The sequence below is a fragment of the Typopeltis vanoorti genome, chromosome 11, assembly GCF_054136105.1.
Source record: "Typopeltis vanoorti isolate ZY-2024b chromosome 11, IOZ_Tvanoo_1.0, whole genome shotgun sequence".
In the NCBI taxonomy this organism is placed as follows: domain Eukaryota; kingdom Metazoa; phylum Arthropoda; class Arachnida; order Uropygi; family Thelyphonidae; genus Typopeltis; species Typopeltis vanoorti.
This window is the reverse complement of record NC_143559.1, coordinates 108,664,426-108,684,055: the sequence shown is the minus strand read 5'-3', so window position 1 is coordinate 108,684,055 and position 19,630 is coordinate 108,664,426. Positions and strand designations below refer to the sequence as shown.

At 35.6% G+C, this 19,630-nt stretch overlaps 1 protein-coding gene across 1 annotated transcript in view; it reads right to left on the bottom strand.

The window, feature by feature from the left end:
* The window catches only part of LOC150101923 (uncharacterized), a 1,001,066-nt gene that overhangs the window by 459,054 nt on the left and 522,382 nt on the right, over positions 1-19,630 (bottom strand). Inside the window, exons 71-72 of the mRNA XM_090399931.1 lie at positions 16,492-16,554; positions 7,680-7,793 (exon numbers count right to left, since the gene is read on the bottom strand). Of these exons, the coding sequence (XP_090256057.1) occupies positions 7,680-7,793; positions 16,492-16,554 (177 nt within the window). The remainder of the gene's footprint in view (positions 1-7,679; positions 7,794-16,491; positions 16,555-19,630) is intronic.

Below are 19,630 nucleotides of genomic sequence, written 5' to 3'. Positions count from 1 at the left end.
TCTGAATAGTAAAACAAGTAGGGGTTATATGGATGAATAACACCATTAAGCTTGAGCTGCAAAAAAAGAAACAACTGTGGAGGGAATTTAAAGAAAGAGGTGACCTGAAGGCACAGAAACGATATAAAGCGCAGGCCAGAAGGGTAACGAGTGTGGTAAAAACAGCAAAAGCCGATTATGAAAGGAAACTAGCTATGCAAGCAAAAGAGAATCCCAAACAGTTCTTTCAATATGCTGCAAGCAAGAAAAAACTGTACATGGCAAAATGATTTTAAGGAATGATGATGGTAAGGAGGTCACTGAATCAGTCGATATAGTGGAGTTACTGAGGGAGCACTTTCAAAAGTATATCATCCAGGTGGTGACATTGAAAAAATGAAAGAAACATTAGTTTATACAGGAACTGTAATGAATGAAGTGGAGGTGAGCAGTCTATTACAGAACTTTAATGTGGATACATCTGTGGGATTGGATGGTATACCGGCACGGGTCTTGTGTGAAGCGGCTAAAGAATTATCAGTGTCCTTGACCATGTTGTTTAATCTGAGTCTCGGGTCTGGTTTAGTCCCAAAGGTGTGGAAAGAGGGGAGAAAATAGTTCCATTGCATAAAGGAGGATCCAAGACTACTGTTGCAAATTACCGACCGATCAGCATATTGTCAAGGTCTTGGAGAAAGTAGTCAAGGGAAAAATACAGGAATGGATTGATGAAAATGAGATACTGTACGGGGGACAGCATGGCATTGTGAAGGGTAGATCATGCTTCAGTAACTTCCTCAAGTTTTATAACAAGGTGACGGCTGAAATGGATAAGGGTATTGGGTTTATAGTAATACTGCTGGACCTGGCAAAGGCGTTTGACAGGATACCACATGGAATTCTAATCCGTAAACTACAACATATGGGAATGGATATAGGGTTGGTGAGATGGATAGGTGGGTGGTTGATGTGATGGAGAGATATCAAAGAGTAGTTTATTCAGGAGTAGAGTCCAAAAGATGGCCTGTGACTAGTGGTGTGCCGCAGAGTTCTGTGCTTGGACCACTGCTGTTTAATTTGTTCATTAACGATATAGGGAAGGATCTAAGAGGAACAGCTCATTTGTTCGCTGATGATGCAAAGTTGGGTAGGGGAATAGTGAATGCAGAAGATGTCAAAATATTGCAGGACGACTTGGATAGATTGGAGTTCTAGGCTAAGGAGAATGGATGTCAATTTAATGTGGCAAAATGTAAGGTTATGCATTTTGGGGTGAAAAGATTAGCAGCAGTATACCACATTGGTGGAACTGTACTCCAGGAGATTGATGAGGCCAGGGGCTTGGGAGTGTTGGTGGATAGGGAAATGAAGTTTGGGGACACATTGCAAAAGTAGCTAAATCAGCTCATCAACTCACTTGGTTGTTGAAAAATACCTTGATGAGCAGAGACAAGCAAGTTATTGTACCTCTGTACCGAGCCTTGATAAGACCTCATCTCGACTACTGTGCCCAGATTTGGTCATCTAGGTTCCCTCTTGATGGGGAGGAGGTAGAGAGGAACCAGAGGCGAGTGACTAAGATGATAGCAGGTCTATGGAATGAACCATATGAGAACAGGTTGAAGATTTGTGGGTTGCAGAAATTAGTTGATAGGCGGAAAAGGGAAGATATGATTGAGACATTCAAAGTTTTGAGATCAGGACTGGTGGTGGGAGAACTAGGGGACACCTATGGAAGCTGGGCAAGAGTGTGGTTAGAAGGGTGGTTAGAGCTGGGTTCTTTATTTTTAGAGTGGTAAATGAGTGGAATAAGCTGCCAGAATCTGTTGTGGGTGCTATGAGGGTGAGTGAGTTCAAGGCAAGGTATGATAGATACTGTGAGAATGTCATATAGTTGTGTAGACATGATGTTTAGGGCCTCCCTTGATGAGTCTAAGGACTCCCTGGAGTTGCCTGTAATAATAATAATAATAATAATAATAATAATAATTTATAATATCCCCCTCTTTCAACTATGTAAACCATACATAACTATCTAAGTCACCAACCTCCGGATTTTCCATAAATTTCTCCTCATTCATTACCATATTCCTAAAGGAACCTAGATAAGAAATCTGTGGAAAGCACTCCAGATGTGGCTGTATCAAATAACCTTATAAAGAGGAATAATAACCACCTTATCTCTCTTTGTCCGTATGTTCTTCAATAGCCCAGTAACCGTAGGAGTTATGAGTTATTTTGCCACTTGTACAATATGCACTCCAAAATGAAACTTTCAGTCTATCAACACCCTAAATCATTAAGCCCCACCATTTTCCTGCAGTCCAGCCAAAAACATAATAAAAACACAATTAGAAGTTTGCAATCTTTTTTTATCACAGTACGTGAGCAACAATCATTTGTTAACCGTTTAAAACAGACAACACAAGAAACTAAAGCCCCTTTATCCACTCCCTTGAGATATAACCAGAGCTGAGACTTAAATTAAACAGCATAGTCATAGCCACTGCCAATTTATTGGCACATTCTTGTAAATACAGGCCAATATCCTGTCTAATCACATGGTCTTATCTGGATTAAGATTCAGCAATCTGCTAAGCACCTCCAATTTGTTTATCTCTATTGTCACATCAATCTCTGTGGTATTTGGCACTGCAGTATTAGCACCTGGATGGTACACCACTTCAAAACAATCACTCAGTACTTCAACTTTTTCTACTACTTTGGTTGCCACCTCATCATTAGCATTCACTAAAGTAACCCTTTAGTGAGTGCTGAAAGAATGTCCATAGAAGGATAGCTTTAGTGAGTGCTGATGATAAGGAAGATCATCAGCACTCACTAAAGTTATCCTTCTATGGCCATTCTTTCTTTTACTTCTCATGACCTCAGGGTTTGATAGAGTCTGATACTGCTTTTCAAACTCACTGACCATTACTCCTATGCACTGTTAATATCTTTCCCTTGCAGATTCTTATGCCATGGCACTGATTCAAGCTGACTCCGTAGCTTGTCACAACTTGCTCTATAGTTCCATATAAACCCCATTCATAGGTGAAAATTCTGCATGCTTATCCATCTCAATGTTAAGATGGCATGATCACTTTACCCAATCACAGACAATGTGACTACTTTAGCTTATAAATTCTGTGGTGCTATTACAAGATCCAGCACTTTTAAACCCATATTTTATTCATAACAAACTGTCTCAGGCAATTATTTCTTATAATACAACATACATTTCCTCTTTGTTCCTAATATACTCCTTACAGATCTCTACTTATATCTAATGTCCCACTTATGCAGATATCCTTGCATACTTAATATGTCTAAACCAGATAAACACACATTCTTTCATCATAATCACCTCCATGACTGTGCACAATTGTATCATTAACACAGTTGCATAACTGAGTCACTCTTATGCATAGATTTTCCAACCATTTTTAACATCATGATATGGTTTTCCCTGACTCTCAGTATTTAATCTCTTAAATTTATCAAGAAATTATATTCTTGTTTAATCCTTTATTCAAGTTTAAGCAAACAAAGTTTGTGTGTGAAATATCTTCATGACTAGGATACTTGTATATAGAGAGTGATAACTTCACATCAATTGTCTTAGTATCCCCTAATACAAAGCATGTTCACTTTCAAATGTGTATAATGCTATTCATTATGGGAATGGTCTAGACCAGTTTCAAACTTTCATTTCAAAGATGTTGGGATTTTTTTTTGTCACTTGGTTAGACTATAATAAATTTAGTTTAATCCTTTATCCAAGAGTAAGCAAGTTTTGGCAACTTGTATAGGTGAATATAACTTCTCCATTACTTCCACCTTAGTATCGCCACCTCTGGGTCTGGCTCCCACTGACGAGACCTCAATAAAGGTCTAAACCGGTCTGGGTAGTGGCTCTTCCCTTAACGCATAGCATTATACATGTCGATACAAGGAGATGTGCTTTGCATTATGGGAGATACCAAGACAAGTGATGAGATCTTAGTCCACCTTTACTATGAGTTGCCTCAGTCATGAGGATACTTCAGGTGCAAACTCTGTTTGCTTACACTTGGATAAAGGATTAAACTTAATTTATTATAGTCTAACCAACAAGTGGAAAAAAAAAAAACTTCAAATATCTTTCTCTAAATCCTGAGTAATTTAATAAGGTGAGACACCTTTTGGCAACTCGTATAGGTAAATATGACTTCTCTATTGCTTCCACCTTGGTATCACCACCTTTGGGTCTGGCTTCCACTGACGAGACCTCAATAAAGGTCGAAACTGGTCTGGGTAGTGGCCTTTCCCTTAATGCATAGCATTATACATGTCCGTGAGGAGATGTGATTGGCATTATGAGAGATACTGAGACAAGGAGTGATGAGAGCTTGGTCCACCTTTACAACGAGTTGCCTCACTCCTGAAGATACTTCTGGCGCAAACTTTGTTTGCTTACACTTGGATAAAGGATTAAACTATATTTATTATATCTATAATGATTATTCATTTAGTACCTATCAGGGTAATTTGACAATGCATTTCATCATTCCCTGCAGTTGAACTGCCAGGCTGTAGCAACATTTCACCATATATTTCATCCTGTTAGCCTCGACTTCACAGCAGATAGCCTCAACCTCACTGCTACATGAGAGATTAGCACCATTATTGCTTTCATGAGTTTCTACCCTAACTGGACTCAAGTCATCTGATATCATTAGTACTCCTCCTCCTCTTCTATTTCTCATGTCATTCCTAAAAAATTTATACACTTTACACTCGATCCCAGTTATGACATCTGATTCTAATAGCCAAGTTTCACTAATGCCAACAATCTTAGGCCACAACATATTCATCAAAGCAAGGAACTCAATCCTCTTTTTTCCAGATGCTCTTGACATTTGTTATATACATAGCAAATCACCATCTGACTTTTTCTTATACTTAAATCTACAGTATGCTTTGCCCAGTTATCTTCTCTATCCATGAAGAGTATAAAGCGCAAGCTAGAAAGGTGACAAGCATGGTAAAGAAATAAAAGGTGCAGTACGAGAGGAGATTGACTGGTCAGGTGAAGGTTAACTCAAGGGAATTTTTCTGCTATATGGCAAGAAAGAGAAAGAATAATTATGGCAGGTTGGCACTTGTGGATAGTCATACCAGCAGCAGAATAACAGTTGCAAAGGATATAGTGGAGTAATTGAATGAACACTTTATTAGTGTATATGATACTGGTATAAATGATGCCATGCAATATATAGAAGTATTAGGAAAATTGGAAGTGCAAGAATCAGAGATATATCAGGTATTAATTGGGTGACATATTAATAAGGCAGTGGGAATGGATGACATACCACATATTCTTAAGGAATGTGCACCACAGTTGGATATGCCCTTGACCTGGTTATTTAATGAAAGACTTGCAGTGGGTAGGATTCCCAAGAAGTGGAGAAAGAAGGCAAAATAGTACCACTTCACAAGCATGGTTCTAGGACAGATTATAGACCAGTCTGTATAACTGTTGTTGTGGTCAAGGTGTTGGAGAGATTGGCTATGAATAGAATACAGGATTGGATTGATGGACATAGCATTCTTTATGATGGTCAGCATGAATTTGTAAAGGGGCAGGTCCTATTTTAGCAATTTACTTGCATTTTATGATAAGGTAGCAAGTGTGCTAGATAAGGAAGATTCATATACAGTGATATTCTTGGGATTTGCAAAAGCGTTAAATAGATTACCACATCATAAGTTGGTTAGATGGATCAGAGATTGGCTCTCTGAATGATTCCAGCAGGTTTTGTTGATGGAGCAGTACCTCAAAAAAGGAGAGTAAACAGTAGGGTGCCTCAGAGTTCTGTTTTTGGGCCCCTGCTGTTTAACTTGTTCATAAACGATATATCATGTGAACTGACTGGAGACCTTTAGTTGTTTGCTGATGATGAAAAGTGGGATAGAATTATAAGTAGCACTACTGATGTTAATTCCCTTCAGGAAGATTTGAATAGACTTCTTACTTGGATAAAGGAGTGGGGGTGTAGTTTTAATATCAATAAGTGCAAGGTGTTGCATTTTGGACTATGGAAATATAAAGCTGTGTACTATATCGATGGTGGCATACTGCAAGAAGTGGATGAGATTAAGAGATTTGGGAAGATGGTTGACAGTAGACTGAATTTTAGAGGGCATATTCTTAGTGTTGCAAAGGCTGCACATCGTAGTGCTGCTATGATAAGAAGTACTCTATCATGTAGGGATAAGGAGGTGGTTGTAACACTGTATAAAGCACTGGTCAGACCACACTTGGACTATTGTTCTCAAATTTGGTCACCTGGTTTCAGTATGATATGGAGACATTGGAGAGGGTCCAGAGGCAACAGTTCTAAACAGCTGTTAACCTTATACAAATCACAAATCTGCCCAGCTATCAAATACTGTTCTCACATTTGGAGTGGTGCTCCTAAAAGCTACCCTCAAAATGCTCGACTCAATACAGAAGAGAGCAATTAGAAGTGATAAATGACCTATCTCTTACCAACTCACTCTCCTCACTTTCATATAGATGTCTGGTCTCTGCAATTTGTATATTCTATAAATATTTCCATGGAAAATGTTCATCTGAAACAGCATCAACAATTCTCCCACTCTGTACTAAGCCCACTGGAACACGTACAGCTGCCACTCAACATCCTTTCACAGTACACCTTGAAACCAACAGAACAAGTTTCTTTTACTCCTCCTTCATCCCTGCTACTGCTGTACTGTGAAATAGTCTTTCCTCCCCTGCCGTATTTCCCAAGGTAATATACAGGCTTTTAAATCAAATGTTAACAAGTTTCTCCTTTCCCAGAAACATTGCAGAGACAATTACCATATGTCTCTCTGGAAAAGTCAGTCAGTGTTTTTTTTGTTTTTTTTTCAAGTCTGCCAATAAACCTCCAAGGTTTGGTTCTTCATTTCAAACTCACTTTTTCTTGAATAATATTTGTATATTTGAGTCTACAGCTGACCTCCGAAAGTTGTTCAACTTTGATTCTTTTTCAAACTTTTGAACATATGTACATTTTTTTTTTTTTTTTTAATAATTTTAGATATAGTTTTAGATTTTTTCTACTCTAACTAGTGTGAAGATACTGCTATCAAACAATAACATACTCCATAAGACTTTTCTTATTTCTTGGGTAATTCTTTCTATGTGAATTTGTGCATATTTTATGTTGAAACATTGTGTTAGTGATGATTAATCCACATCCTGAACAGAAATCTATCAGGTACTTACCATTATTATCATAATCTTTGATCTTATTTCCATATGTTTCCAAAACATTTCTACATGTCTGGTATTATTATTATTTTATAATTAAAATCTGAAATATTGTGATATCATCGATTATTCATTTTATTCATTTATACAAACATTAGTATAATATCGCAAGGAGTTTCCTATGGTTGAGTATCTCATGATGGTCTGATTTTCCTGAAGGTGTGTGTGCATGGACAGCACGCTATATAAGGAAAAGGGAAGCCTGTGCCCATGCAAGTAGGGAAAAGGGAGAGAAGATCAATGAAATGATGAAATCTTTCAAATAATAAATTGCAATGTCATTTTGGTGCAGTGATCTTTTTCATACAGTGTATGCCATTGTATGAAAAATGAAATATATATGAAATTTGTCATTAAAAAAAAAATCGAAACTTACCAACACAGCTAATTTTTCCATTATTTTCATAACCTGGCTCACAACGACAGAGAGCTTGACGATCTCTAATCACACAGGTTCCATGAGGTCCACAGTCTACATTAGCACAAGGACCTTAAAAAATCAAAAGAAAATTATTGCTGTTATTAGCATTTCATCAAAAGCCAAAGACTACAGTACTACACAAGACTAGTCTGTGGATATTTCAATTTATTCATATAAATTTCTTTCCATTTCAGATATATATAAAAAATGAATAAAGATATATATATATAAAAGCCTTTAATAAGAGAAAATTATCAGAAATTGCAAAGCTAATGTATCCAAACACTGTAATTCATATAACCTATAGCAACAATGATATTAAAATATCATTGTTGCTATAGGTTATAGCTATAGGTTCATAAACTTCTAAATATAAAAGTTTATAACATTAGAACTTTAGGATAATGCCAGAAGTGTAATTTATCTCCACACCATCTGTTCAAAGAAGTCTTAAAGAAAGCTAATTTTTGTAAATGATTTAGATACAGTATACTATTATAAAGAAACGAAGATATTACGAAAGAATTAAACCAAGAACCAGTAATAGAAAAAATTAAAAAATACAAACATAAATGGATGGAACACGTTCAAAGAATGAAAACAGGAAGATTACCAAAACAAGCCTTAAAGCACAAGCCATTAGGAAAACCAGGACATCCTCTTAAATGATTCAACGATGACTTCTAAGGCCGGAACAGGCCATGCTAGGCCTAAATCCTTGATATGCATGATAATGATGATGATGATACTATTATAAAAGGCAATATGAAAGTCCCTGAAACATTTTGACTTCGAAAGGTTATTCTTTCTCAGAAATTTTTATATTAAAATTAAACAGAAGAATTCATACCTTTTAAGCAACCAAAAAGTTTTTTTTTTTTATGGAATCAATATTCGGATGTTATAATAGTTATGTACTGATAGACATCATCCATCTCTCTTCAGTACAAGCCACTTTTAGTATTTCTTCCTATTATTAAAAATATGTTTCCCAAGAAGGGACTTTCATTCTGCCTTTCATAATAGTATGCTATATCTAAATCATTCAAAAAATGAACTTTCTTTAAGTATTTTTTAAACAGTTACCAATTAACCTTTTTTTAAAATTAAATTTAATATCATACCAAGGCAGTGACAACAATTCCAATGCAAAAATTAGTTTTTGTCTAATACATCTCTGCATATACAATGCTTGATCTAGGAATTCTTTCTGAGAATTGATCCTGAAACCTTTGCTCTAACTCTAACTTCACAAAATATTAATGAATTATGCTAACACCATTCTACAGCCAACTGTGTGCCCAGTGAAAGTTATCCATGAGAGTAATAAAATCTTAACAGAAGTCTGAGGTAAATGCAAGATGACTATGACTACAATGACTTATTATTATTATTACTACCCAAGACCCCAAGGAGTCAAAGACTCACCTAGGAGGTCCTTTTATCACATACATACAAACAGCTCATCATACCATGCTTTAAACACACTCAAATTCTCTGCAGACACCACACTCTCAGGCAAGGCATTCCAATCATTCACAACTTTGCATGCAAAAAACCTGCTTCTCACTACCCCTGCTCACACTCACTTTATACAGCTTCCAGGGATGACCTCTGGTTCTTCCTGATCTCCCACTGTTTTCTGTAGAACCTCTCCAACATTGATCCAATAACAACCCCTTACTAACTTGTAGGTCTCTATCATATCTCTCCTCTTCCTCCTATCCACTAAATTGCATCTTCTCAACCTTTCCTCATATTCAACATTCCAGAGGTCAGAAACTACCTTAGTCAGTTGCCTCTGAACTCTTTCCAACTTCTATTCGTCCTTCTGAAAATCAGGTGACCAAATCCGGGCTCAATAGTCCATGTATGGCCTAATCAAAGCCTTATACAATGGAACAAGAATCTCCCTACTTCTACAAGTCAGTGTCGTGCTCGTCATTCCCAGAATTCTTTGTGTTGTCTTCACAATTTTGGCAATGATGTGTCCTCTAAATTTCAGATCCTTATCCACTATCATCCCAAGATCTCTTATTTCCTCCACCTCTGACAGTATATATATCCTCACCAAGCATAAATTCTGTCCAATTTTTGTTTCCCAAATTTTAAAACCTTACATTTTGCAACATTGAATTCGCATCCCCCATTCCTGTGCATAATTTTTACTCAATTTATTCAAGTCTTCTTGTAAGGCCACAATATCTTCTCTACTCTTCATGGTTTGTCCCAATTTTGAATCATCTACAAATAACTGAATATCTCCATCCAAATCTTCGCCAATATCATTAATATACAAGTTAAACAGTAATGGCCCTAAAACAGACCCATGAGGCATACTGCTAGTGACTTTCCTTTTCCTGGATGTTGATCACAGTTCTCACAAGCTTCTCCAACAACTTAACCACAACACCTGACACACAGATAGGCCTATAATTTGATGCTTGAGTTCTATCACCTCCCTTATGAAGCAGCACAATTTTGCCCTCCTTCTGCTCCTTAGGAACTTGACCCAATGCAAGACTCATATTAAAAAAAAATATGTCAAGGCAGGTGTCAACTCCATGGAACATTCCTTCAGAATACGTGATGATATATTATTAAGTCCCACAGCCTTATTAACATCTAGTTTGCTCAACTCCCCATACACCTCTTGCTCACTTACAGTCAGTCTCTCCTCCCCATCATCAACTGTTCTCAATCTCTCCATGAAGTCACATTGACAAGAGTGAAAGACCTTTATGAAATGCTCATTAAGTATCTCCACTACATCTTCCACAGAAGCTGTGTTTATACCATTTTCTTCAATCAATGTCATCCTTCCATAATCATTCTTTTTTTTTTTTACTTCCTTTAAATTACTTCCTTAAAAAATGCTGACTTTTAATCTCTTAGATCCCTGATATGAAAAATACTTTTAATCAACTTATCTGAGAATTTACACTTTAATATGATTTTGCTTTCCTCTAAAGAAGAAAAATCTGGAACATTTATTATAGTTTAACTGGAAGCCATTTTAACAGCATCACTTGAATAAATTGTTTGAAGAATATGTGCATCCATAATACGACCCGGATAGTACATAAAAGTTTTTTGTCAAAGTAACTGACCAAAAAAAAAAAAAAAAAAAGAGAGCACAGCTGCCAGAATGTGGTACTTGAAGAATAAGATGATTAAGATGTAAAACAATATAAGTTGAATGCAAAATGAGATTGGACATTTAGCTGATATGAAAGGAAGGTGCAAAAGAATAAATTGAAAGATAATGGAGAAAAAGAAGTGGTGAATGAATCAAGTATGTGAGAGTTATGCCTGAGTGTGACAGATTTGGTTTGGAAGAATGTAACATCTGTGGCAAAAGATTGTTTGCCCATGCTAACAGATTAATTATTACTAATATTTGCTTCCAGACACACCAACAATGTGCCCATACTTGGTCATCAAACATCAACAGGTCAAGGCAGACTGATTACATCCTAGTACAGCAATAGTGGACAAGCATCTTAGATTAGCCAAACCTTTATAAAAATGGTTACAACAACAGCGAAAAAAGTTCACAAGATCCTCCACAATAATGCTATAGATAAAAAAAATTACAAAAATGCCATAGCCATACTATACATTAGAGGAATATTGGAAAAAATAGATAGAACACTATAGAAATATAATATTAAAGCACCTTTCAAACCTCCTGCAAAATTAAAAAGTATACTCAGCTCATCTAAATATCCCCTTCTTTACCTTGCTCACCTGAGGTTTACAAAATCCAGTGCACTTGCAACTTAACCCACACAGGGGAAACAGGGTGCACAATTCCAACAAGAAAAGACAAACACAAATACCACGTTAAATTCCTTCACTAGGACAAAACACTCTCAGACCATGCACTCCAAACATGTCACAGAATTAACTGGAAAGGCACCAAGGCACCCTTACCATGCCAAAACCTGATCTGAAAGAAAATTCAAGGAAGCTTGTGAGATGCTGATTCATCATTCTAATCTCAACAATAATGATGGATTAGTAATTCAAAGAATCTGGAAGATTCATTTGCAATCCACACAGAATCCAGAACCTGATGGTAGAATCCCAACACAAGAAAACCCCTAAGACAATGGGATTGTAGAGATGCATTTGATGTAGTCCCACCGTATTTTTTTAATTAATTCATTTTTAATCATCTGTATGTTATTATACTTATTATATATAAAAAGTATTTATTTATTTATATTTTATTTTTGTTATTTATTTAGATTTTTTTTTTCTCATTAGAGGTAAGGCTAGTATAAATGATTAACAAAGCAGTTAAATTTAGCTTACTGTGTAGGGCCATGTAGCTTGTGTCTTATTCATATGTATGTTTTCCTGATGATGACCTTGATATAGAGGCCAAAATGCTGAGTGTTATTTTCTTAATTATAAGTAAAGTAATTGCTCTAACACACATTTTTGTTTCCATAAATTCTACAAAATCCAGTATGAAAGTATCTTTGATGTACCTACCTGTCCAGCAGTAGACTATGGTAGACCATCAACTAGGAAAAGCCAAAGTAATACCAAGACTCCAAAACCTTCCCAGAATGTTCACAGAAGAAACTTCAAAAAGTTTGATGCTCCTTTGAAGATTGATGAAGAAAACATAACTGAAATGTTGGAAGTTTTTCCACTTGGTTATACTATAAATTAAAGATGCCAAGAAATTATATTCTTTGTTTAATCCTTTATCTAAGTGTAGTTTGATCTGAACTAGTTTCAGGACTGGGCAACTCGTATATAGAGGCTAATGACTTCACATCACTTGCCTTAGTATCCCATAATACAAAGCACATATCCTTACAGACATGTATAATGCTATGAATTATGGAAGGGTCACTACCCTGACTGGTTTTGACCTTTATTGAGGTCTTTGTTTGCTTACACTTGGATAAAGGATTAAACCAAGAATATAATTTCTTGGCATCTTTAATTTATAGTGTAATAACCAAGTGGAAAAACTTCCAACATCTATCTCTAATCCAAAAGTATTTTAATTTATTTATTTATTCATATGGAGTTTCCTCCCTTTTCTCCCCCGTCCCTATTGGGGCGAGATCAGCCCTCTCATGGGGGGTTAAGTATTTATGGCTGTAGATCTGTGTGTGTTCACAGGGCCAGTATGCCTGCTTGCGGGATGAAAAACCCGAGATAAACTGGGAGGAAAAATCCTGCTGTCCGCGCCCAAGACCGGCTAACTTGGCTATGGTTGAGGAAGATCCTTAAGCTCCTCACGTCAGCGACGGGAATCGAACCCAGGACACTCCTTCCCCAGGCATATGGTTGCGAAGTGCAAAGCCACTAGGCTAACCGCACAGACAGTATTTTAATAATAAGGTGTGACACCTTTTGACTACTCATATATGAAAATATGACTTCTGCATTATTTGAACATTGGTGTCACTTCTGGATCTGGCTCCCACTGATGAGACCTCAATAAAGGTTCAAACCGGTCTGGATAGTGACCCTCATAATTCATAGCATTATACATGTCTGTAAGGATATGTGCTTTGCATTATGAGATACTAAGGCAAGTGATGTGAAGTCATTAGCCTCTCTATACGAGTTGCCCAGTCCTGAAAATAGTTCAGATGCAAACTTTGTTTGCTTATACTTGGATAAAGGATTAAACCAAGAATATAATTTCTTGGCATCTTTAATTTATAACTGATATGCTCTGGAAGGAGTCAAGGACATGATACAAGGTGCAACCAAGAAACATCTAGACCAATTAGAGATTCAACAGATCAATCAATCTTAAATCCTTTTTCTTGTCTGACACAAGGATCAAAGAATAAATGAGATTACATAGAGAAGTAAGTCAGAAAACACATTCAGCAAGACAAGGACAAATATCATGCTAAGAAATGTGAAGAGACAGAGTTCCATATGAGGAGCCCTAATTACAAGAGGATGTTTGGGCTAGTTTTTTTGGGAAGTACTAATGAAAGAACAGGAGATCAAAAACAGATGGAGAGAATGCTGTGAGGAACTGTAAATCAGAGAGGATAAACAAAATTTGGAAGAGACCCCTCTCCAGAGGAATCCTGAGTTGGAAACACCAGGCATGAAGTGTTGAAAGAGCAGTTAAGAAACTTAATAACAAAAAGGTCCCAGGTGCAGATGAAATCCAGGCAGAGTTAATTAGATCAGTTAATCAGGTCACAGTAGATGGAGGGATAAGATTGATCCATAAATTGATTATAAAGGGAGATGGAAAAGAGGATTATGTCCTAAAGACTAGAAGAAGTTCATTTTGGAAATTATGGACTTTACAACCGTGTTATAAATAACTATTTTTTAATTTCCCGACATTTCGACCTTCATATCAAGGTCATCGTCTGGAGTATATACAAATATACAAGGACAAGCTCAGTTACATTTCACACAGTAAGCTAAAGAAACAATGATTTGATCACCAGTTATTCTACTGGCATGACCTCTAGTGAAAAAAAAATACAATTAATTAATTATTTAGAAACGACATCAAAGCTAAATTCTATTTAAGATAACATGGGAGAAACATTCTTTCATATTGATAGTTTTCTTACAGTAACAATGATGTCCTATTTTTAACATGACAGTTGTTATATTAGATTTAAGATTCTGGATTATCTACAGTCCTGTTTATAGCTAACTCTTAGAAGAACGGTTCCATGGGTGGAATATGTGACTTCCATATGCTTGGGATTTTTAGACCATCATTATTGTTCAGATTGGGGTGGTTGATAAGAATCTCACAGGCTTCCTTAAATTTGCGTTCATACCATGTTTTGGTGTGATGATGTAAACAACTGGTGTTTTTTCCAGTCAATTCTATGTAAAGTGTTGAGGGCATGATCAAAAAGGTCAGCTTCACCTTAGTTATTATATTTAATGTGTCGTTTATGTTCCTTTTGTCTGATATGAATTGTACATCCTGTTTCCCCCTATGTATGGTAGATTACAGGTGCAATAAATACTGTATAATCTAGGGTAGGCCAGCGGAGGGAGTGGGTCTTTGGATGAGTTGAGTAAGCTTTTTAATTTTGCAGGAGGTTTAAAGGTGGCTTTGAGTTTGTATTTCTGTAGTATTCTGTTTATTTTATCTGATGTCCCTTTAATGTAAGGAATGGTCATAGTTTTATTGTAGTCTGGTTTATCTTTGTTTTTTATTGAGGTCTTGTAGAGAATTTTGTTAATGGTGTTTTGTCTGTAACAATTTTTTAGAAAAGTATTGCTGATAACTTTAAATTCGTCATTCAGCTCATGTTCATTGGAACAGATCTTCAAAGCCCTGTTTTTTAGAGTATTAATGACACCTAGTTTTTGTGTTGGGTGGTGGTAGGAGTTTATGTGTATATGTCGTATGTGTCAGTTTCTGGTAAACAGTGAAGGAAAGACTGTCAGAAGGAAGATATGTAACAAGTGTATCTAGAAATGGAAGTGTGTTCTGTTTTTCAATCTCAATTGTGAACTGTATGCATTTGTTTTGTTTGTTTAGGTGGCCAAGGAAAGTGTCTAGCAGCCATGGGACCAGATCGCGAAAACATCGTCAACATATCTAAGCCAGACTTTGGGTTTTAAAGGAGAGGAAGCTAGAGCATGTTGCTCAAAATGTTCAATATAAAAGTTAGCAATAGTTAGGGGGGGGGGTTAATGGCGAGTCCATGGCTGTGCCTTCTTTTTGTAGGTAGAAAGCATTTTACCATACAAAATAACCAGAATGTAATACATGCACAAAGAGCACTGTGATATCTGGAGGGAATTTGTTCTGTAAAAGAAGGTTTGTGTCATTGATTGGGACATTCGTAAAGATGGCAGAGACATCAAAACTGTCTAATAAATCATCTTTTTGTAATGTAATGTCTTTGATTATGTTTATGAAGTGTTGTGTGTTTCTGATATAGGAGGGGGGATGACCTACCAACTCCTTGAGTGTTGCCATTAATTTCTTGGCTAGGTTTATCTACATCTTCGACTATCGGCCGGAGTGTTGTGTTTTGTTTGTGTATCTTTGGTAGACCGTAAATTCTCTGTGAACAAGCATAGTGTAGAAGTAGTTTTTTGACTGTATGTTTGGGCCATGCAGTAATTGATTTAAGTAGTTTCTCTGTTTTCTTTTTTATTCTATTGGTTGGGTCGTAGTTAACAAGTTGGTATGTACTATTGTCCGAGACTAGCAGATTCATGTTTTTCTAAATAAGTGGTTCGGTTTAGAATAACAGTGGCACTTCCTCTATCGGTTCTAGTTATTATGATGTTTTGTATGAAATGTAACTCAGCTTGTCCTTGTATATTTGTATATACTCTAGATGATGACCTTGATATTAAGGTCGAAACATTGGGAAATTAAAAATAGTTATTTATAACATGGTTGTAAAGTTCATAATTTCCAAAATGAATGCTGATCACCGTGCAACACTAAAAGAAAAGATACCGGAAGAAGTTAGTATTCATAATACTATACAAGAAAGGATATATATGAAGACTGCAAGAACTATGGAACTATCAGTTTAACTTCTTGTGTGAACAAGATTCTGCTACAGATTATTCAAAATAGGACTGAAGATAAAGTTGAAGCTGAGATGCCTGTGACTGGTCAACAATTAGACCAGTCATGCTTGACATGCAAGAATATAAAATTATATATTTTTATAATATAATTATGTATAAGAATATATATAATTTTTTGTCTGTTGTAATTTACAATGCTATAATAAAAACATTTTGAAATTAAGAGCAAATAACTTACTTTCACAAACGAAATTTAAGCATTGCCGATCCACAGGACAGTCGATATCATGCAAGCAATCCACTGAGTTTTAAAAAGGGAAAAAAAAAAGGAAACTTGTTTAGATATTTGCAGCATGCATAAATTAAGAATGATTTGCTTTTTTGTATAAAGATGCATTATTATACACATATTTTACATCTTAATTTTTTTGATTTATCAGCAAAATACAATAGCGTATGAAGTGATTAATTAAAAAAGTACAATAACTTAATAAATTAATAAATTAGTAAATTAATAATAAATTAATAAATTAGTAATAAATCACTAATTTGTTACTAATATTCTATGCACCTAAATAAAATGTTGAGTGCAAGCATATATGACCAAAGATATCTGCTAAGAACCTATTCATTTGCATATATATAAAATTAATCAGCTGCATAAATAAGTAGTAATAATAATAATAATAATAATAATAATAATAATAATATTAAAGAGGGCACTTTTTAAGGATGTGGGAGCATGCACTTTTTCTTTACAGCAATTCTCAGTTCTAGAATTTAAAATTTTTTCCCCTTGCTATTTAATCTGAAAGTAATAATCCATATTAGGCTTTGGTCAGGCCTCATATGGATTATTGTCTACAGATTTGGTTCTCTGGTTTTCATGGTGATGAGGGTATATATATTAGAAAGGATTCACAGAAGACTGACTAAGGTAGTAACTGGTCTTTGGGATATGGGAATTGAGGGATTGAGGAAATGCAGTTTGCAAAAGCTTTGTGAATATGAGGAAGAGAAAGAATATGATTGAAACATTTAAGTTGTTAATGAGTTGTTACTGGTTTAATGCGGAAGAAATTTTTCATAGATTGGGAGAAGGAGGATAGAAGAAGAAGGGAGACATCCTGGAAACTGTATAAGGAAGGTGTAAGCAGGAGCATAAGGAGTAGGTTCTTTGCATGGAGAATAAATGGTAAATGGAATGCATTGTGGTGGATAAAGGTACAATCAAATGAGTTTAAAACATGTTTGATGGATTTTGTGTGTAACAGTAAATACCTCTAGTGATAAATCTTTTGACTCTGTGGAGGTCATGTTAATAATAATAATGATGATGATGTTTATCGGTTGATTCAATTACTTAAAAATAAGAATGTCCTCAATCAAGCCAATCACATCACACAAACAGATTCCAAACAAAAAATTCTAGAAGAAGAAATTATCATGGCAATAAAATCAATGAAGAATGAAAAGGCACCTGGCACCTGGACTAACAGACAGTATTCCAAAAGAACTGTGAGAGGGAGGATGAGGAGAAGGGACTATACAATCAGAAGTGGTTGTTATTGCATTTTCAGAGAAGAGTGACCAAGATGGCGAGAGGTCTGTAGAATACTCCCAATGAAGATAGATTGAAGGTTTCTGGGTTTTACAAAGTTTAGTTGATAGGTGGAAAAGAGGGGACATGATAGAAACTTTTAGATATTAAAGGGGTTTTATAAAATTGATGCAAGTGAAATTTTTCAATATATAACAAATAGAGAACTAGGGGTCATCCATGGAAGTTGTGTAAGAGTATGGTTAGTAGAGGTGTGTGTGTGTGTGTGTGTGTGGACCAGATTTTTTGCATGGAAAGTGGTGTGTGAGTGTGAAATGGATTGTCAGAATCGGTTGTGATGGTGAATGGATTCAAGGAGAGGTATGATAGGATTTGTGTGTATGATGGTTGATTTGGGTCTCCTGTGATGAGTCTCCAGATTCCATGAAGATGCCATAAATAATAATAATAACTAATACAATACCCAAACTAATTATAAAACCTAATATTAGAAAAAGAAGAAATCCCTGATGAGCTGAGTCACTAAAATCATCCCAATACATAAAAAAGGTGATAAAAGAAAATGCAACAACTATAGTCCCATATCATTGCTGAGCCATGCTTACAAGATATTTATTAGATATCATTCAAAACAGAATAAAAAAAGGAGTATGAAGTAATGGAAGAAGAACAAATGGGATTCAGAGATGGAAGAGGAATCAGTGATGCAATCTTTGTCTTACAGAGGCTAATAGATTCCATTCAAGAAAAAAAAAAAAAAAAAAACTTTTTGGATGCTTTATAGACTACAAGCAAGACTTTGAATTAGCAGAATTGTATAACAGAAACTGCACAAAAAACGATTGAAACCATGCCTAATCAGTATAATCAGAAAGTGCTATAAAGATACACATACAATAGTAAAATTCAGGAATAGTGAAACAAATAAAATCCCATCCAAGAGGGGAGTAATACAAGTTAAACAAACTTGTTTAACCTCTTCCTCAGAGAGGTGTTGGAGAATCCTTGAACTTAAATATTCAGCTGATATTGTTGTTTCGGTAGTGTAATGGTTATCACATTCACCTGTCACACATGCAAGATCCCCGTTCGATCCCGGGTGGAAACAAGGGAAAGAATCTTTTGATCTCCCAGGATGAGTCCTTTGACCCCATGGAGGCCTGAATCATCATAATAATAATAATATTGTTCTGATAGCTGATAATTTAGTGAACCTAAAATCAATGATTTTTAATCTAAATCTAACCAGCAACAAATATTACTTGGAGATAAATCTTGATAAGATAAAAATTATGGTAATAGGCAGAGTGAAAAAATATGTCAATGTTACAATATATAATGAAAGAATAAAACTAGTGGACAGTTTTAGTTATCTCGGATCATTGATCACTGAAGATCTAAGTTATATAATAACTATCAAGCACAGAACTAGTCTAGGATGGTCAGCAATGAACAAGTTGAATAAAACATGGAGAAACAAAAATTAGCCATCAACTAAAGAAAAATGCTGACCAGCAAGGAAGAGTTTTAGTTTTGGAAAGAGACAGAAGTCAAAGGGAGCTAAATCTGGGAATAGGGTGGATGTTCCAACAATTCATAGTGCAGATTCCTTAATTTTCCACTGCCAAAACTTGGTGCATTGTCCTGATGAAAGATGATTTTTTTCTTCTGCAAACCGGGTCTTTTCTCATGAATTTTTTCATCTAGTCTGGTTAAAAGATCGGAATAATATTCCCATGTTATTGTTTTACCCTTTTCAAGATAATTAACAAATAAAATGCCTTTAGCATCCCAAAACACCAATGCCAAAACCTTT